The sequence below is a fragment of the Erpetoichthys calabaricus genome, chromosome 2, assembly GCF_900747795.2.
Source record: "Erpetoichthys calabaricus chromosome 2, fErpCal1.3, whole genome shotgun sequence".
NCBI classification, from domain to species: Eukaryota; Metazoa; Chordata; class Cladistia; order Polypteriformes; family Polypteridae; genus Erpetoichthys; species Erpetoichthys calabaricus.
Genome location: NC_041395.2, coordinates 179,750,987 through 179,772,822, shown reverse-complemented (window position 1 = coordinate 179,772,822; position 21,836 = coordinate 179,750,987). Strand labels below are relative to the sequence as shown.

Here is a 21,836-nt window from a genome sequence, read left to right as displayed (position 1 = left end):
TGTGTTATTTTCACAGAACATGGATTGTCTCTGGACATTTTCTCTCGTCTTGCAAGAGTTTGCTGCAGCGTGGGTTGTGTTGGTTTAGAAGCGTGGGTAAACTCTTTGTACTCGTTGTCGTGTTGGGATTTTAGGTGCTTGATTAAATTACTTGTGTTAAATGCGCTACCTTTTGAGCCTCCTCTGGACAATTTCGCTGAGCACAATTTGCAGTCCGCCTTTGTTTTGTCGTCTTCATTCACTTTGAAATAGTTCCACACGGCTGACACGTCTCGCCTCGCCTTCTCCCCGCTCTGAGCTGCAGCCGGGGCCTGGGGGCGGGCACTCTGCGCCTGTGATTAACCCCTTACACGCCGCTCAAACATAGACATTTCTCAGACCGTGGTATCGGTCCCCGGTATTGGGGGACTTTTAACGAGTACGAGTACTTTAGAAAATGTGGTATCGAGGCCGATACCAGATACCCGTTTCGGTATCGGTGCATCCCTATTCACAACAGTGCCTAGTGCTGGCGGGTGGAGGGGGGAAGGGGTTGGCAAGCAAAGCCCCCTAGAATATATTAAAAATAGCAGCGACCCTAGCACTGACACCTGTGGAACACCATTCAGTAAATTCTGATAGGGTTCCTCACGCCATAACCCTCTGCTTCCTGTGTCTGAGCCAATTCTGCACTCTTTTACACACCACACCTTGAACTTCCAGTTCTTTTAGTTTGATGCCCAATCTCTCATGTGGCACCTTATAAAATGTTTTTTGAAAGTCAAGATAAATAATATCATAAGCTCCACTTTGATCATATTCTTTTGTTGCTTCTTCATAGAATTCCAGCATATTAGCAAAACATGACCTCCCTTTTCTGAACCCATGCTTATTTTTTCAGTAAAACACCTGTTCTTGCTATATGTTGCTCAGTCTTATCCTTAATAATTCCTTCCATTAATTTTCCTGTGATGCATGTTAAGCTTACTAGCCAATAGTTGATTGGATCTTCCCAGTCACCCTTTTTATATAACAAGATAATATTTGCCATTTTCCAGTCCTCTGGAATTTCCCCAGTGCACAGTGATGTACTGATGTACTACTTCTCCTCCTTGACTGTTCTTTTATTATTAAAATACTGAGATAATCTCTCGCCTTATTTGCTATATTCCTCTCTAACTGCCTTTTAGTCTACCTAATATCCTTCTTATTTGCTGCCCTCATTGTCTCATATGCCCTACGATTCACATTGAAATTATTAATCTTACACGCCTTATATAGCTGTTTTTTTCTTTGCAGCTTCTTTTTTAAGTCTTTATTAATCCACAGCAGAGTTTTTTTTATTTCCTTCTAATTCCAAATTTAGGTAAGTACTTGTCCTGTATTAAATATAAAATGTTTTTAAACCTGTTCCACAGCTCCTTGACTGTCTCCACACTTAAGCTTATCCCAGTCTATCCTCCTTAGACTTTGCTGCACTGAGAACTGCATTACATTATGGTCATTTGACCTTAATGGTTCAATCAACTCTACACCCTTAATTCTATCCTGATTATTACAAAATACTAAATATGACAGACTTTCCCTTGCATCGGTGCTTTAATGCACTGTGTTAAAAAACAGTCACTGATTATTTCTAAGTATTCCTGCTCTTGTGCTGCACTATTTTCAAGATTATCCCATTTAATATTCAGGTAGTTAAAGTCCCCCATGACTATAATATCCCCCTGTAAACTTTCCCTTTTAATATTAATAAAAAGATGTGCATTGAAATTACTGTCTGTTTTGGGCTGTCTTACACACTCTTAAATGCTTTCCAGATGAAGCCAAATATCCTCACTAAGATGGGTCTCATCATCCAAATGAAGAGGACTTGCATTTAAGTTCTGTTTGACCTAAACAGCCACCCCACCTCCTTTTCTGTTCGGTCTGTCCTTCCTAAAATGTGTATCCCTCTATGTTATACTAATCCCCATATTTCTTATTTAGCCAGGCTTTCTGTTATTGCTATGGTATCATAATTATGCTCCGTTACATACAACTCCAACTTTTTGATACTTACTAGCATTAAGAGAAGCTAATTTTAATGTGTTACTCATTTTATTTTTGCATTTAAATGTTGGGTTAGATTTTACATTACTATACATTTTTATTTTTACACTATTGTTTGCTCCTTCATGTACAGTTCTAAACATGCCTGTTCTAAACTCCCTGCTCCCCATACCCTAGTTTACACAATCCTCGACTAACCTACTCATATGCCACAGCAACACATTGGTGCCCCTCCCATTCAGATGTAGCCCATCGCGGCAGAGCAAGTCCCAACTGTTCCAAAAGGAGTCCCAATGCCTCATAAAACCTATACCCTTCTACCCTACACCAAGATTTGAGTCACATGTTAAGCCTTCTACTCTCCTTAGGCTTACTGGGACTGGCGTGTGTCACAGGCAGAATTTCGGAGAAGACTACCTTATAAGTTCTGCTCCTCAGCCTGGCACCTAACTCTTTAAATTTGGATCACAGAACTGACATACTACCCTTATGTATATAATTTGTTCCAACTTGGACAATGACAACTGGATCCAACCCCGCTCTGGCCAAGAGCATAACCACTCTTCCAAGGAGGTCCCCCACCTGTGCACCAAAAAGGCAATACACCATGCAAGATTCTCTGTCTCTGGAGCACTGCCCCTAATGATTGAGTTCCTGACTATAACTACCGCTCTCTTTCTGAGAACTGTTTTTGAGGTGGTCCATTGGGGCGCCTCATGCCTACCACATTAGAATCTTCAGAGACACTGTCCAGCTCCTCAAGGACCTGAAAACGATGCACCGGACAGTGCGCAACCTATACCTTGCACATTGTGACTGTGACCCACCTGTCTGGTGTGGAATCTCCTCCCACGCCATCTTAGGGGTGCACACTATCTCTCTAAAGGACACTTGGGCCATGTCCACCAATTCTCTACTACAATGCAGGTCAGCCATCTCCTCCTTTAGCAAGCTCAAGGTGCTGTATTAGCTGGTATCTCCTGCAGATGTAGCACTCATGGAAGGCTGGATCCTCCAAGCCACCCTCTAAAAAGTCCAACATTCAATAGGACTTGCATTGTACTAGTCTCTTTATTAAAATTTGACATTGAATTACTAAAACTGGTCAATTTTTTAAAATTAAAATTAAATGATTCATCTTAAATGTTAGAACTAAAAAAAATTACACCTGACAAAATAGAGTAAAATACTGCTACAATTATTTCACACCTTCTGACCCCTTAAGCTCCTGTAATATTCCCCGCCTCAACTGCCTGCTGTTTGTCTTTCTGTGGAGTTAACTTTATTGTTTTCTGTCTGTTCTTCTAACTTTGCTCTCCTCTTATTCCTTACTTAAAAGCTCTCCACTCACACCGTTTGTATTCCCTTGTATTAATGAATCCATACACTGTCACCCTCTTAACTGCTCTACTTTCCTAACCACTAAGAACTGTTCAGTCTAGAAAAGCTCTTACTGATAGTTAATTTATTATTATCTTGTCTGCTCCTGCTGCCACTTGTGCATGATTGGCGTTTTAACACTAGCTGCCTGCCTATGTGCCGCAAAGCCTTTCTTTTTACTGCTATGAAGTCAGCCGATGCCCTTTTTAACCACTAAGGAATCATTCTTTCTTTTACATGTTACGTATTGTTATGACACTTGTCATTTACTTACAGGGATGCCGGTGTCAGCTACTCTTGCTTACTGCCCTGCCAACGGTAGTTTGAATACAAATTACAAGAGCAAGTACAAGTAACTTTTCCTAACGCCCCTCAACTCAGCTGCTTTTGCTCTTGTAGGGGTGAAATAAAAAGCCAAAAAACCTTTATAAAGAAGAAAAAAAAAATTCTGGTACATCTCCTTAGCAGCAAACAAAACAAAAGTTTTTAAGAGCAAAATGTATTTTTTAATTAACTCTCACATCATAGAACACAAAAACTCTCAGATGCTTCTCCTTCATTTGCAAGGATGACATCAGTATGTTTCAGTCTCAGTAAATTCTGAGGAAGCAAGGTTATCGAAATTTCCAGACCTTATATGCTGTTTGAGTTAATAGAAAATTCTGATCTGCTCACACCCCTATGGCTAGGATGAAATGGAATTTATAAATGCTCTAATAGACTTTCTCCATCCATTATCTAAACTGAAATTTTTAATTGCACTGTGTTGTTAGCCTCAGCCTGCTGTGGATTGGAGAATAGTCAACTACATGCCTCATCAAAGAGTTACATTGTTACTCATCCTGAACTAACTCAGTTTGGTGGAATAACCTCACATACAGTTTGTTTCAACTATAGAAGGACACTGAATTAATAGGGGAAACAAATCCAACAATAGGGGTGCCTCCTGTTGTCAAGTTTTCATTTGAACTGGTGTTTTAGGTGCATGTGTATTTTTGAATCAGCTGGCAGTTAGCAATGAAATATAAATAACAAGGCAACCATGACTAAACAGCTAATTTGGCCACTTATCTAAATCATTCTATTAAATCGCAGATACAGTATATGCTTCAAATATATATTTGTTTAAAAAAATAAATAAAGCCTGAAAAACACTGACTTACTCATAATTATTTGGATAACATTTTCAGAAAACTGAATCAGCAGTATCACATATCAGATGTGGCATAATTTGAATACTAGCAAGCCCTTTCATTAAGGGACATATTTAATTAACAGCTGGAACTGGCTACTAACTACAAAATGAGTTGGAATGAAAGCCAACAGCTACTGTGGTCCTCCAGGAACTGATTTTGGTACTGCTGGTCTGAAGAGACAGTAACTAGGCCAACACTTGCAAGAGGGTACTGTAGTCAGGGGATACACGGTGTGTATTTGAGGGAATTATAGTTGTTTTGTTATAATACTTATTATTGGCCTTTTTAAAAAGCTAAATTTCCCCTTGGGACCATTAAGCAAGTTGGCTAGCTTGCTTGCTCTTTCTTTCTTTCTTTCTTTCTTTCTTTCTTTCTTTCTTTCTTTCTATCGATTCTGAGTCACATTAGCAGCTGTGTGCCATAAGGTGGCTTCATAATTCAGAAATACAAAATTTGCAGAAACAAAAATTTTGCAGAGTTTAGGTGCTCATTCAGAATCCCTGACGTTAAATATGCTTGTGATGTTTCTATATCTAAGTTGCAAACATTTGAAGCAAGTGTTGGTGCTGTTTATTTCTATTTCAGGCAAAAATCTTTTTGTGTATGCATTGTCAACACACTTCACAAATTATTCAACATATTAAGGAAGTTAGTAATATCTCCTGAAAAGGATGGGTTAGTATATAGTAATGAGTTCAAAGAAACTGGAAAATGTATTTATTATAGTCTCAGTTATAAAATTGTACTTAAAGTTGGGGGTGACTTTTGGAGGACATGAGAAAAAAAACTGGCTTGATTTTATACTTACTGTGTCATGAGCAATACAAAAAGTTATTTTCTCATTTTTGCATGTTAGATTTGATGTTACTTGTTCACAACATATTAATTTCATTTATAATTATCCCTACTGTATTAAAGGCTAAGTTCAGAATTTTTCAGGTCTTTCACAAACATGCTATATTGTATATTGCTACACAAAATTGTGTTCTAAAATGAATCACTTATTATAAATTAAAAAAATTCTTGCCCACACTGGACCTTTACATTGTAGACTATGGAGGAAAATCTTAGAAACTTACGAAATACGTACATTTTTCAAGCCAAGACAACTGTTGAGTATTGAACTATGTCTTGTGATTACACACACATTGTAAAATAGTTGATAAATGTCATTTTTGAACAAAAAAAAAATTTCAAAATGATAAGATCCGACAATTTTAAAAGACAACCAGCTGTGCGTGATAGCTCAGCACTTAGTCTTCCTGCACAGCAACCTTTCTCGTCCCTGGTGGGTGGTTTCCTCTAAAAAAGACCAAATCACATTAAACTGTTTATGCTACATAGTTGGTTTTGTCTTGATTTACTGTCCTATTTATCTGAGCATTTGCACAAGTAAATAGAAAGCATATCCTCACACTGAGAAAAATAGTACCAGGAATATGCGATAAAATGATTATTTCCAGATCCCTTTTGTTATCTCAAACATGCATTGGAAACATGGAAAGAACTGTTCAGTATTCAGCAACTGCCTTTGCATGAAAACTGGGCATATTGCGTACGTTTTTAAGATTTTCCTCCGTGCCCTATACCCTTCATTGAAAATCTCCAGAGCAGGCAACATATCTTCTTATATAATACGCTACCGTGGCTGTTCGTTTGTCTGTCCAGGATTTTAAATCACCTGTAGCTCGCAAACCGTTTGAACAATTGACCTGAAATTTAGTACACATATACTACGTGACGTCTACTATCTGCTTTCGGGGTGATGATTGACCTCCAAGGTTATTCCTCTTTTTACTTTTATTGTAGAATCAATTCTTGGCAGCAGCCATGCGGCACATGCGTACGGGTGCCGTTCTCATCCCTACCACCTTCGCCATCACTTCCTCTACCTCTTCATATCTTAAATCATTCTTGAGGCAGATTGAAGATGTTAGTGCCTCCTTAAGTGAAAAATTAAGGAAAACTTACTAAGCAATTGCAACACAAACACTGACTTAATCTTTTTCAATGCAAAAAGATGCCGATGAAAGAAGAGAAGAAGTGGGCCACTAGGACGGAGAAAAGAAGAGCTGCTCAGGAAGCAGCAAGTGCATCAACCTCTGAGCAAACGAATGGTAAAATACAGAGAAAGAGGATGAAAACTAGGAATGCTCAAGTCAAGTGTATTCACTGCACCTTATTGTGCAGTGCGCCATTACTGTTTTTTTATATTTATAGAAAACACTTAACTTTAGAACAGTTTTCTGGGGAAAATGACTTTGACTTGAAAAATACCAAACTTATCCTTTAATATTAAGGCTTAATCACTAAACATGGCAGGATTTTTTATTAACAGGATGATTTTACAGGGAGTTGGTGAGTTTGTAATTTGTTCTGAAGGGCATAACTAACAGTCAAAAACAGAAACAAAATGTAAGGAGATGTACTGTCTCCTAATTCTCAAAACTTCTTAAGGGTTTCAGGTGGCTAGAGAATGTGGGAGATGTGTGTAGAGATATGTATGTATGAATAGGACCTTCAAAAGATCAGTGGTCTTTCCTGGGATGGTTCCTGCATTACCTCCTATTGTGCCTCTTTTTACAACACTAATCTCACCTATTAAGCCTCTATGACCCAGATTCCCCAATGATCCATACCCTACAAGACGTGAGACACTATTTTACACATACAGGTAAAATTCCGTTACAATGAACTTCCAGGGACCTAAAAAATATTTTGTTATAATGAAAATTTCGTTGTAATGAGATTCTGTATTTGTTGCTCTAGTGCTTTCTTTTACTTGCGTCCAGGCGTCTGCAATCATTTCAATAGCTTCTTTCACGTTAATTTTAATCTTCTCCTGTCTACAAGTTATGCTGACGAGAATTTTTCTCAGCATTTCCTTGCGATAATACACTTTCTGGGTGTGAATGATGGCCAAATCCAATGGCTGAAGCACTGCTGTGCAATTAGATGGGAGGAATTCAACACACACATTATCTAAATGTGGAAGCATGCTGCTGGCAGCACAGTTATCAATCAGAAGCTGAATCATCCTTTTCTTCTTCTTCATATTGTGAGGTTTCTGACACCGCCCCCCCCCCCCCCCCCCCATTGGGAATGTCACGCTGAAGTGAGTCCCGATGCGTGATTGCCGCGTCTGTGTAAGATTGTCCATTGCAGGCTCACAATGAGGTGCCACAGAAGCGAATCCTAAAAGTTCATGGTCGCGCTATAAGTCCCAGTCTTACAACCCAAAACACAAGTCTGAGTCTCAGTACTTTAACAAAACCAGCTTTATTCAGCTTGAAACAGGAACAGCACGGTTATTTATTGTAGCGGGATCTGCCACTCTCCTATAAACAGACACAACAGTCAGGCAGGGTTGTGGCCAGGTTAATGGCCAAGTAAGCCTGTTCCCCGCATTTACAATGTTCCTTGCATCACTCATCGAGTTTTCTTTGGCTGAGAGATGCAACAGAGCTGTGAGCCTGCTGTTGCCCCAGTAACATATAAACAGTTTTCCACGTGATCCCAATGAGTTAAATTCCAGTGGATGTTTTTCAGATGTTGACGAACAATAAGCAAAAGGTATCACTGAAAACCACTGAGGAAAGTCCGAAGAAAGAATTTTTTTTTTTACAATGTTTCTGTTTGGGGATCATTGTGCACAACTGAGCTGTGACCACAGAACTAAGTGCTCTGTGAATGATTCATTCAGACATTTCAAGGTCTTTTGGGCACTTCGTTGTAATGAAAGTATCTGCTGAATGTACTTCATAGTAACGAGATTTCTATAGACTCGTGTTATATGAGGAAACTGTCGGGACCATAAAAATACTTCGTTGTAATGAAAATTTCATTGTAAAGATATTCGTTGTAACAGAATTTTACCTTTACTTGTAAGTAGCCACTTTATTAGACACAACTTCTTACAGTGGAGTGATGTCTCCTTTGTCTCTATAGTAGCCTAAATTAATCAGGGTCTTTATTCAACACAGCCTCAAACCTGAGCCACAAGGATGCGACCCATTCCATCAACCATGTCCCATTGATATAAAAGTTCAGCTGATGGTGGATCTGTATTTCAAAGCTCATTATGTCCCATTCTACTAATGCCCGATTAGACTATAACCCGATGACAGTAGAAACAATTGCATTAAGCATAATTAATTCACTGTTATTTTACTGAAACCATTCCAGAACATTCCTAACTTTGAATAATGGAACGTTTGTTGTTAAGATGGACATTTACAGATAAGTACACTACTTCCATGAATGCATATACCTGATTGGCAATGATATTCAGATATCCTGTGGTTTCCAAATATTATATTCTTTATATCAAAAGATACAGTTTGTGACAAGAAAATATTCCCTAAACCACTGCACTTCTAAAACTAGCCTACACGGTTGACATCTATCAGAATAGATCTACTGGTTTTCATAGCTTTTCATCTTGTCATGGTTCTTCACTCAGCATAAATTAACATCAACCTGGATTTATCTGACAAGGCACTGTTTTTTCAGTCTTCTAGTTTCCATCTTCTTTTGCTCATTACAAACACACCTTCTTTTTTGCCAGCAGATTAGATTTGGTTGTTGGCTACCAAATCCCATGTGTGGCACAAGGTAGGATGAACTGCACATTCTCTTTCAGCACCACTGTTACGCTCATCTCTCAGTTGATGGAGTGTTGTTCATTTTTTAATCTGCACAAGCTGTATTACTTTCAATTGCCTCCTTGTGGAAATGGCAGGATGCTCATTTTTGATTCAATCATGTTCACATTAATTCTTAAGAGTGTGGCTTTTCCTAATATACCCATGTTAGTGCTCACCACAAAGCCACTTAAACCTTTAGTTTGCATTTTCAACATACATCCAAATCTACTGGTATCTGCCTACCTGCTACTCGTAGCTTTGTTTGACCATATAATGTCACACATAGAACAGTCAATTACACAGCATACTGTACCTAAATGAAGTAGATACTTTGTGTATATTTATTTATTTAGTTTAAAATGCTTACAGTGTCTTTTAAGCTCTTATAGCACTAATGGAAGAAATGTAAGTAAATTGTAAATCAAGGTAACATGATCCAAACCAATTTTACAACAAATGAAAAGCATCAACAGCCATTGTTTGATGCAGATTCTGGAAAAAGGGAAAATTTGGTAACCACAGTCCTTGGGTCTTGGCTACTGTCAAAATCTATCTGACTTACTGTAGGCCAACTACCTGTTGAACACCTTCCAAGGCATTTCATAGTGTATTTATTACAGTGCAGTATATTGTACAATTTCAGCTGTCTTAACTAGTTGTTAGTGGCAAGATACATCATATGATGATCTTTGACATTTTACCTTATGACAAAGAGGTCTGGCTCATATCTCACAAATATCAGCAGTGGCACGGAATTGTCCTGCAGTGTTTCCTCTTTTTCAATGCTATCACTGAAAACATAAAATGAAAATGCCTCAATTCACAGTAATGATACTAGGAAAACACCTACAGCAACATGAAATTTTGACATTTTACCTGGTGGCAGTGATTTTCATCTGAACACGATTCAACAGAGAGGTGCAGCTGAACTCAAATTCCAGATTAAAAGTCACCTGAAAATGTAAAAGATACCACAGTCACCAGTCAAACAGCACACTCAGGGGCTTTATCCCTTTCCAGTTTGCATCCTCACATGGAAAGATTGGCAATGAACTTTGGGCCTTGGCAAAGTTTTGTCTAGTTTAGCTCATAGGCAACTTCTGTTGCTCAAGTGAGCTTCTGACTTGTAACACAAATACGAGGGTGCCATATTATGCAATAAGCGCTCTCTCTTTATTTTTTTAAACCACATTGCCCATTTCTACACACTCACTTTATAATCTCAAAGAACAGTTTTGTCAAGTCAAAATAATGCAGAGAGATTACCTTTGCCAAGGACCTAAACACAGGGTAACTAACATTGCATGACCGGCTGTTGGTGGCTTGTGCTGTACAATCAATTCTGGACTGTGGTTCATCCTGCAAAGAGAACAAATTGAATTTATGGCACATTTACAAAGTCAGTTCCCAAAAGAAATGAAGAACAACATATAAAGTGTGTACCTTCACTGAAAGACTGGAGAAGTGCAAGTTTTTAGAAAACAGTAGTTTCAAGCTAGTGTTGTATGCATTTTCCTTGAGGTTTTCCAAAATCAGCTTGACAGAAAGCCGCCGTTTTGAGGTCCGGATAATATATGGCTCTTGTCTTTATGAAGAAAGAAGTAAAAAGAAATCACCAAATGCTACACGAAATGACACTAATAATTATATCCATATTGTTCATTTACCTTTAACACATCATGTATTGAATTATATTGTGCTGTATCTTTGAATTGCACACTTCTTAATATTGAGATAGCATACTCTGTGAAAAATGCCATATCTCTCTATTATAAAAAAAATCTTGGGACAAGACTTTTTTTCCTGCGACAAGACGAGATTTTTTTGAAGAGAGACAAAGAGACACTTTCATATCCCGCGAGACAGTCAAGTCATGTCATACTTACAACCGCTGGAAGCAAGTCTCGTGAGACGGTGACTTTTGCAAGTCACACTCTACTTACAACCAGTTTCAAACAAGACCACCACGGTCATCTAACCACTCAGTTGTTGGAATGCTTTTGGCAATCACACTTCCTGTGCTCTCAGCTCTTAAAAATTTTATACATTGTAGATGACATGTCAACGACTAAGTGAAGAAGAAAGAGCAGCGCGTTGAAAAAAGACCCAAAAGCATTGGAGAGAAAAGAATGCAAAAAACAAAGCAAAAAAGAACAAAAATAATCTATGTGCAAATTCTGAAAATAAGGAAAGTAGTAGAACGTCGTAAAGAATTCAAAAACGTTGATGCGATACACATGCAGAGCAGGTTAGAGATTATGGAAGTAGGAAAATTCAAAAGTCTCAAAAAAAACGATAGTAAAGATCACATTAGCACAAACAAATGTAAAATATTACTCGGTAAAATAACGGAACAGCAAAAAGAAATCGAATAATGTTTTGAGGATGTCTGAGGGAGAAGAGAGACAAGGCAGTGAGACAAAAGGACAGCTTCTGTACAGGCTTTTAAATGTTCGAAGCACCGCACGAGAGGCAGATCACATGACACGGCAGTAGCAGCAAGCCAGCAGCTGATCGAGCAAAGAAGAGGTAAAAAAAAAAAAATGTATTTGTTTCCCATTGTATCACCATTTAAGAGGGGTTTCAGAGGAGTGGCCGCATCTCCTTGGGGTGTATTCAGTCCCCCTCTTCAAAACGGCGTGTAATATTCTCTACTAATCATATACTGTTTACAGAGAAATGTCTATTTAATTTTGATATCTGATTGCATAATTAAAGCAGAATAACATTAAAACCCAAAACCTCTCTGTCAAAAACATTAAAATATGTGATTCCCTTGTTATGTTATATAGCCTCACTTAAGTCAGAGAAAATTTTGAAGTGCTAGTTCTACCTGGATACTTGAAATTCAGAATTAGTATACTTAAAGTTTTGAAGTGAATTGAATTGAAAGCCTTCATTGTCATTTTGAAATAATTACAACAAAATAACGAGCGCCACTCCAACTGGGTACAAAAGGCAAAAATGATAACTACTTTTTGTGAAACACAACCAATGCTATAACACACAATACAATCAAAGAAAAAAAACAATAATATGTAAAAATACAGTTAAAAAGAGATAAAATAATGATGAAACCATTAGTAATAGAGTAAAATAATACCATTCCACTGGGGAGTAGCTTGCATGAGAGGAGCAGCAATATGTGAGTCTTTTGCATGCCACTGACTAAAAAAATATTTAAATTGCCTTTATTTGCTTATTTTTGTTCAATGTATTTAAGGGCACTGGAAAGAAACTGTTTCTGAATCTATCAGTCCGTAGATCAATGATCTATAAAGCTGACCAGAAGGCAACAGTTCAAACAGGTGGTGACCAGGGTGTGAAGAATACTTAACAATGTTTGTGGCTGTGGTGAGATAGCAGGAATGGGCAGTATCTTGTAGGGAGGGCAGACAACAGTCTGATTTTTTTTGTGCTGTGTTTATGACTCTCTGCAGACCCTCAGTGTTTGTCGTCATGCATCCATAATAATTTTGATCCCTCTTCTTTTGAAAATGTTAGACCCATCTCTAACCTCCCCTTCTTAAGTAAAATTTTAGAGAAGGCAGTCATTATGCAGTTAAATGACCATCTCAAAAAATTACAGTCAGGTTTTAGAACAAATCACAGCACACAAACTGCACTCGTTGAGGTAGTAAATGACTTGTGGGTAAATGCAGAGACAGAGGCCATTTATCTGTTCTCATCCTCCTAGATCTGAGTACCGCATTTGACACCATTGATCACAATATTCTTAGAAATCGCCTTAGTGGCGAATGTGTGGGCCTCTCTGGCAGTGTCTGAAATTGGTTTGAATCCTACCTGGCAGGGAGAAAATTCTTTGTTAGTTGTGGTAATTACAACTCAAAGACATATGATATCCTATATGGTGTTCCACAAGGCTCTATCCTGGGTCCGCTGCTCTTCTCAATCTACATGCTTCCATTAGGTCAGATTATCTCAGGGCACAACGTGAGCTACCACAGCTTTGCTGATGACACACAGCTGTATTTATCAATAACACCTGATGACCCCGATTCTCTTGATTCACTAACACAATGTCTTACTTGTATTTCTGAATGGACGAATAGTAATTTTCTCAAGCTAAATAAAGAGAAAACTGAAATTTTAGTGATTGGCAATAATGGATACAATGAGATTATCAGAAATAAACTCGATGCATTAGGATTAAAAGTCAAGACGGAGGTAAAAAACTTAGGGGTAACTGTTGACTGTAACCTGAATTTTAAATCGCATATTCATCAGACCACTAGGACAGCATTTTTTCACTTAAGAAACATAGCAAAAGTTAGACCTCTTATATCATTGAAAGATGCTGAGAAATTAGTTCACGCTTTTGTTTTCAGTCGACTAGATTACTGTAACGCACTCCTCTCAGGACTACCCAAAAAAGACATAAATCGTTTGCAACTAGTGCAGAATGCAGCTGCTAGAATCCTAACTAGGAAAAAAAAATCCGAGCACATTTCTCCAGTTTTGATGTCACTACACTGGTTACCTGTGTCATTCAGAATTGACTTTAAAATTCTGCTTATGGTTTATAAAGCCTTAAATAATCTCACTCCATTTTATATATGGGAATGTCTGACACTCTGTATTCCAAATCGTAACCTTAGATCCTCAAATGAGTGTCCCCTTAGAATTCCAAGAGCAAAACTTAAAAGAAGTGGTGAGGCGGCCTTCTGCTGTTATGTACCTAAAATCTGGAATAGCCTGCCAATAGGAATTCGCCAGGCTAATACAGTGGAGCACTTTAAAAAATGGCTGAAAACACATTACTTTAACATGGCCTTCTCATAACTTCACTTTAATTTAATCCTGATACTCTGTATATTCAATTCATTATAATAACTATTCATGGTGGCTCTAAAATCCGTACTAACCCCTACTCTCTCTTCTGTTTCTTTTTCCGGTTTCTTTGTGGTGGCGGCCTGCGCCACCACCACCTAATCAACGCATCATGATGTTCCTACATTGATGGATTAAAAGCCAGAAGTCTGCATGACCATCATCATCAAGTCCTTCCGTGAGAACCCTAAATACAAAGAGGACTGTTTCATTTATGTGAGGTAGAATGCCCAGAGGGGACTGGGTGGTCTCATGGTCTGGAACCCCTGCAGATTTAATTTTTTTTCTCCAGCCGTCTGGAGTTTTTTTTTGTTTTCTCTGTCCTCCCTGGCCATCGGACCTTACTCTTATTCTATGTTAATTAATGTTGTCTTATTTTAATTCTTACTTTGTCTTTTATTTTTCTTTTCTTCATTATGTAAAGCACTTTGAGCTACATTTTTTGTATGAAAATGTGCTATATAAATAAATTTTGTTGTTGTTTGATCTGTAAGCAAACAGATGCTGGTCGAAAGTAGATGGGAGGCAGGATTTAATATGCTGTAAGACCAATCTCTTGAAGCACTTCATTACTACTGGCGTGATTGCAACCGGTCTATAATCACTTTAGCTCTCTGAAGCTATTTTTTAGGGACAGGAAAAATGATTGATGATTAGGTAGGGTGGTATAGTGGCTGATGCCAGAGAAAGATTAAAAATCTCTGTGAAGACCCCAGAAAGCTGGACAGCACACGCTTTGACCATCTTCCCAGATACTCCGTTAGGGCCAGCGGCCTTCCTTGGGCTCACTGGTCTGAGCACACATCTCACCTCATGTTCTTGCAGAGTGAGTGTGTGGGTTCTGGAGTGTGGTGTGGTCAGTGTGGTCATGTTGGGCTTCCTTACCTCAAACTTGGCAAAGAAATGGTTCAGTTCCTCCACCAGCAAGGCACTGGAGTTGACAGACCTGGGGCTGCTTCCCTTGTAATTTATGTGTCAAATTCCTTGCCACACCTACCGAAGATTGTCCTCTGGGAGGTGGTCTTTTATTTTCCTCTTATAGGTCTCTTTATCTTCTTTGATACCTCTCCTCAGGTCAGCTCTGGCTGTACTGTATAACATCCTATCACCTGACCTGAAGGCAGTGTTATGTTTTTTGAGGTCTGTACTACTTTTGTCATCCAGAGCTTCTGATTTGGAAACTCCTGGATCCTCTTTGTGACAGTGACATTATCAGCAAGGCTCTTGATGTAGAATAGAACTGTTTCTCTATATTTCCATAAGTCTTCTTGTTCAAATACATCCCAATCTGTGTGCAAAATAGTCCTGTAGCTGAATGATCGCAATCTCAGGCCAAGTATTTATGGTCTTTGTAACTGGTTCTGTTTTCCTCTTGAGCGGTGTGTATGCTGGGATGAGGAACAATGAAGGATGATCAGCCTGACCTAAGTTGGGGAGGGCTGTGATTTTATAAGCATGTTTTATATTTGGATACACATGATTGAATGTATTTTCCCCTTAGTGGAGTACTTCACGTGCTGGATGAATTCAGGAAGTACAGTGTTTAAACATGCTTTATCGAAGTTACCAGCAATGACATGAACTCCATCGGGATAAGCCTGTTGCTGTATATTTTAGTATAAAGGATGTTAAGAGCAATACTAACATTTATGTCTAGCAGAATGTAAACAGTAGTCACAATTATCACAGTTATCTCTCTTGGTAAAAAGAATGGTCTGCAAATTATTATTAATATTTTTATTTTATTAATTTTCATTGTAATCATTCCATACAAACAGATCAATTTATAACCCAACAAATTTGAAAACAAATCAAACCCCACCCCTGAGAAGGAGAGCTTAGCTAAAGGAAAATTTCTTTAAGCTTTTTAATAAGGCAACATTAGACAAAAGAAGGGGAGAAGTAAATATCTATATAAATAAGAGATGGAGAAGGGAGTTAAATGCAATAATAGTTAATTCTCTTATTCTAAAATAATATTGATTAAATCCTGCCAAGTTTTGAAAAAATTTTGTACAGATCCTCTAACTGAAAATTTGATTTTTTCCAATTTCAAATAATATAAAACATCAGTTTCCCACTGACTTATAAGAGGAGAATTAGGATTCTTCCAATTTAACAAAATAAGTCTGCGTGCCAAGAGTGTAGTGAACGCAATCACCGTTTGTTTGTCCTTCTCCAATTCAAGTCCATCTGGAAGGACACCAAACACAGCTGTTAGTGGGTTAGGAGGGATTGTGATACTAAGGCTGTCTGAGAGGCACTTAAAAATTTTTGTCCAAAATGATGTTAGTTTGGTGCAGGCCCAGAACATGTGACCCAGTGAGGCAGGAGCTTGGTTGCAGCGCTCGCAGGTTGGATCCTGGCCTGGAAACATTTTGGACAGTTTTAAGCGAGACAGATGAGCTCGATATATAATTTTTAGTTGAATAATTCTATGCTTTGCGCATATAGAACTCGAGTGAATTCTCTGCTTTGCTACCTTCCACTCCTTTTCTGATATATTGATTAAGAGATCTTCTTCCCAATGTCCTCTTGGATCTTTGAAAGGTAGGGACTCTAATAAGATTTTATATATTGCGGAAATAGTGTTTGTTTCCTCGGAATTGAGCAGTATTTTTTCCAGCATTGTGGAGGGTGCAAGGTGGGGGAAATCGGGCAATTTCTGTTTAACAAAATTTCTAATTTGAAGATAGTAAAAGAAATGTGTAGCTGGGAGGTTAAATTTTGAATGTAATTGTTCAAAAGATGTAAATATGTTGTCTATATAAAGATCTCTGAGCATTTTAATCCCAAAACTTTTCCAGGTATTAAAAACTGGATATACTTGCGAAGGTTGAAAGAGGTGGTTCCCTTGCAGAGGTGCCACTGATAAAAGATTTTCCATCTTAAAATGCTTCCTAATTTGGTTCCATATTCTGAGTGAGTAAAGCACAATTGGGTTATTAGTATATTTGCAATAACTTTCATTTATTGGAGAGCAGAGCAGGGAATATAAAGAAGTACTACAGGATTTTACTTCTATCGCAGACCAAGCCTGTGTATGTGCATTTATTTGTGTCCAGGTTTTTATGGCTTGTATGTTTGCTGCTCAGTAATAAAACTGAAAATTAGGTAAAGCCATGCCACCTTCTGCCTGAGGTCTTTGTAGGGTCGCTCTTCGGATACGTGGGTGTTTTGAGTTCCAAATGAATGAGGTTATTATTGAATCTAACTGTTTAAAAAACGATTTATTGATATATATTGAAATGTTTTGAAATAAAAAGAGAAGTTTAGGAAGGATATTCATCTTAACAATGTTAATTCTTCCGGCTAGAGTGAGATGAAGGGTTGACCATCTATGCAAGTCTTGCTTAATTTTTTCCATACAGACGCCAAAATTTTGTTGATAAAGAGCTTTATGTTTACTTGTGATATTTACCCCTAGGTATTTAAACTGATCTGCTATGGTAAAAGGTAGGGTGTCTAATTTAATATTATATGCTTGTGAGTTCACTGGAAAGAGTATACTTTTATTCAGATTAATTCTAAGACCAGATATCTTTTGAAATTCTGTTAGTGCTGTTAAAACAGCAGGGACAGTGTTTACTGGGTCCGATATATATAAGACCATATCATCTGCATATAGAGAAATTTTCTGTTCCAGTCCTTCTCTGACAATCCCCTTATCTGATGAGAATTTCGGCAGTGAACCGCCAGTGGTTCAATAGCGTATTGCAAACAACAGTGGCGACAAGGGAAATCCTTGTCTGGTACCACGTTCTAGTTTAAAGTAGTCTGAGCAAATTTTATTAATACAAACTGAAGCTTCTGGACTGGTATACAGTAGTTTAATCCAAGCACAAATATTCGGGCCAAACCCAAATTTCTCCAATGCAGTGATCATGTCAAATGCCTTTTCTGCGTCTAATGATAGTAATATCTCTGGGGTGTTTGATTTTGCTGGTGAATATATAACATTAAACAAGCGTCGGAGATTTGAAGATAGATGTCGGCCTTTAATAAATCCAGTTTGATCTTGTGATATTACCGAGGGCAGCACTTTCTCCATCCTTCTAGCTAGGATTTTTGAGAGTATCTTAACATCATTATTCAGGAGTGAAATTGGTCTATATGATGCACATTGTAACAAGTCCTTATTTTGTTTAGGAAAGACGGTGATTAATGCTTGTCGAAATGTTTGAGGTAGTATTTGGTGGTCTTTAGCTTCTGTAAATGTTACCAATAAGAGTGGAGCTAGCTGAGTGGAGAATTTCTTATAAAACTCTACGGGGTAACCATCAGGGCCTGATGATTTCCCGCTTTGTAGTGACTTTATAGCGTCTAGTAATTCTGTTAGCGTTAGAGGTTTATCTAGTTCCTCAGCACTTAAAGCATCTATTTGTGGTATTTGTGAATTATCCAGAAATGCATTAGATTGCGTGTTGTCTTCTTTGGGCTCAGTGGAATATAAAGACTTATAGTAATCTCTAAATGTGTGCATTATTTTATTATGGTCGATGATTTCTTCTCCATTCTTGTTGGTGATTACTGGTATTGCATTGTGAACTTCTTGTTTATGAATTTGTTGAGCTAAAAGCTTATTAGCTTTTTCTCCGTGTTCATAGTAATGCTGTCTAGACTTATAAATAAGTTGTTCAGTTTCTTTAGTTGTTAAGATGTTAAGTTCTGTATGCAGGGCCTGCCTTTTCCTGTGAAGAGCTTCACTTGGACGCCTGGCTTGTTCTTCATCTATTCTAGTAATTTCATTTCTTAGCTCTGACACTTTCTTGGTTTCTAATTTATTTCTATGGGAAAGATATGAAATAATCTGGCCTCTTAGGAAGGCCTTTAGAGTTTCCCAGAGTGTTCCTGCAGAAACCTCTGTAGACGTGTTTGTCTCTAGGAAGAAGCTGATTTGTTTGGATATAAATTCTGTGCAGTTCTCGTCTGCCAATAAAAGAGGGTTAAGACGCCATCTGCGAGATGAGTACGAGGGGCTTATTGATTTTAGCTCCAAGACTAGAGGGGCATGGTCAGAGATAACAATTGTGTCATATTTGCATGATTTAATTGTAGGCAGGAAATTATTATCTATAAAAAAATAATCAATTCTTGAGTAGCTATAATGCACTGGTGAGTAGAACGAATATGTTCTTGAGTTTGGGTTAAGAAACCTCCAGGGGTCTGATAAGTTGTGATCATTTAAAAACTGTGTAATTATCTTTGCAGTATTAGATGTCGTCCCCCCTGTCACAGGAGTCCTATCTAAGAGTGGATTTAAAACACAATTAAAGTCCCCAGCCATTATAATTTTATGAGTGTTCACATTGGGAATGGATACAAATAGATTTTGCATGAATTCCCTATCATCAACATTGGGTGCATAAACATTTATCAAAATCATTTTACTGTTATATAAGTTGCCCATGACCATCACATATCTCCCTTCAGGGTCCGACACTACCTCTGATGCTACAAATGGAACTGTTCTATGTATGAGAATTCCCACCCCTCTAGTTTTCTTTATAAAGCTAGAATGGAACATTTGGCCAGTCCAGTCTTTTTGTAATCTGAACTGATCCTTGGTTAGTAAGTGGGTCTCCTGTAAAAATACTATTTTAGCGTTTAAGCCTGTCAGGTGAGAGCATACTTTCTTTCTCTTTAATTCGTGATTCAGGCCTTTAAAATTCCAGCTCACAAAGTTAACTGTCCCATCATGGAGACATTGATTCTGAGTTTTTAATGTCATTTTATAGTTTTAATTGGTAATATGGCAGTTTTAATCTTAGTTTCAAGATTCCCCAGGAGTTGTTGCATGTTAGCCTGTTGCTGCATTGATATTTATAATTATAAGGATTATAAGAATAGATTAGATATAACCTGCTCTCCTTCTCTCCCCCCTTTATCCCCCCACCCCCCCCATTTTGCCTCCCCACATGAGGCTAGACCCCCACTTCGCGATGTTCCAGTCCTCTGACATACGAAGAGACAGAGCACGTCCAAAACAAAACAAACCCCACCCTGCAGCGGCGTTACAGAATTAAAACAGAGATATCTTTTACAGTTAAATCCTTAATACTATCTGCCGAAAATGTTCTCATTAACAATATTTAAGCTTGAAATAATCTTCAGCGCTTTTAAGTTAAGATATTAAGATTAAAAAAAAAAAAAAAAAAAAAAAACAACCCTGGGAGTGATTTTAAAAACTAGTCTAGGATAAACCTGGTAATTCATACTGTAATAGTATAATGGTAATTGTATAAATAGTAGAACAAGCATTAAACCAAGGGTATGAAGTTAAACAGTCTACTTTAAGGTATAGTAAAATAAAATAAATAAATAAATAAATAAAAGAAAAAAAGAAAAAGAAATAAAAAAAGAAATAAATAAAACGAATCCTACTTTAATCACTTCCACATTTTCACACTCACGTCTATAACTCTATAACTCTGATTAAAACATAAACATATAACATATAAAGTCCAGATAAAAACAAAAAAAAAAAAAGAAAGAAAATAAGAGATGTATAATTATAATACCAGTCTCTTTAAACATGGATCCAGCGATCAGATCATAGGTCTTTCCCGTGCCTTGATAGAATACGGCTCTTTAATTTTAATTAACTTTCAAAAAAGTGTCGGAAACAGCTTCTTTAATTCTTTTTCAGCTTCTTCTTTGCTGAAGAAAATATAATGTCCATCTTGAACTTCCACTTTCAGTTTGGCAGGATACAAGAGGCTGTATTTGATATCGGCTTCCCGTAGCATCCTTTTAATGTTGTTGTAGGATCTGCGTTTTGCAGCTGTTGATGGTGAGAAGTCGGGAAAAATATGAATAAGATTATTTTCGAATATAATCTCTTGCTTGTGTCTGAGAAGTGCCATCACATCAAGCTTACATCTTAGTCGTTCGAAGCGGACAATAAAAGACCTAGATTTAAAGGCGCTTGGTATCTTTGTGCGATAAGCCGTGGCTATCTCATTGTCGAGTTTAAAGTCATCTCCAATTATTTTAGACAGTAATTCTACTGCAAATTTCACTGGGCTTGAGCTTTCTCGTTTCTCAGGTATACCCTCAATTCTTATATTATTTCTTCTGCACCCATCCTCCAGGGCTGCAAGTCTGTCTCCAAGTTTTTTGTATTCCGAGTTCGCAGCTGTGGCTTTTTCATCGGCGTTAGATGCCATTTGTTCCGCTGTTTCCACTCGAGCCGTGAGTCCCTGCTTAACGTCTTCCAGCTGATCTGAAACGTCATTAATATGATCATCAAGCCTTTTCAGTTTGGAGTTAGTTTCTTCAATGTGTTCCACTAATTTCTCCAACATGCCTTTAAAGTTCACGTCGAAACGTTCAAATAGACGCGTTTCCTTATCTTTGTTATCCTTCTTGAGCTCAGTGGCCACCTTCTTAAGATCATTTGTGTTATCTTTCTTAAGCTCATTCATGGCCATAACCATGGCAGTGGCCAGTGTAGTGTTCATCTCTTTCTGTGTAGCTATCTGTGTAGCGATCATCTCTTTCAGTTCGGACAGTTCGCTTCTGCTTTCGTGCTCAGCAAGTGAAAATGCAGCTCCTGTTACAGGCTCGCGATGGGTAGATGAGAGCACGTCCTGCAGAGCCCTTTCTAGTCTCGAATGATCCTCAGAAATCGGCGATCCCTCGTGACCTGTATCACTTGCGCCTTCGCTCCCATTTTCACTCTTGACTGGAGACGATACAATGGAGCGGGGCCCCAGGAATTCTGCGCACT

At 38.0% G+C, this 21,836-nt stretch overlaps 1 protein-coding gene across 1 annotated transcript in view; it reads right to left on the bottom strand.

Moving 5' to 3' along the window:
- itga10 (integrin, alpha 10) overlaps positions 1-21,836 on the bottom strand; it is a 156,581-nt gene that overhangs the window by 12,027 nt on the left and 122,718 nt on the right. Inside the window, exons 20-23 of the mRNA XM_028794851.2 lie at positions 10,697-10,838; positions 10,520-10,612; positions 10,130-10,206; positions 9,955-10,044 (exon numbers count right to left, since the gene is read on the bottom strand). Coding sequence (XP_028650684.1) covers positions 9,955-10,044; positions 10,130-10,206; positions 10,520-10,612; positions 10,697-10,838 — 402 coding nt within the window. The remainder of the gene's footprint in view (positions 1-9,954; positions 10,045-10,129; positions 10,207-10,519; positions 10,613-10,696; positions 10,839-21,836) is intronic.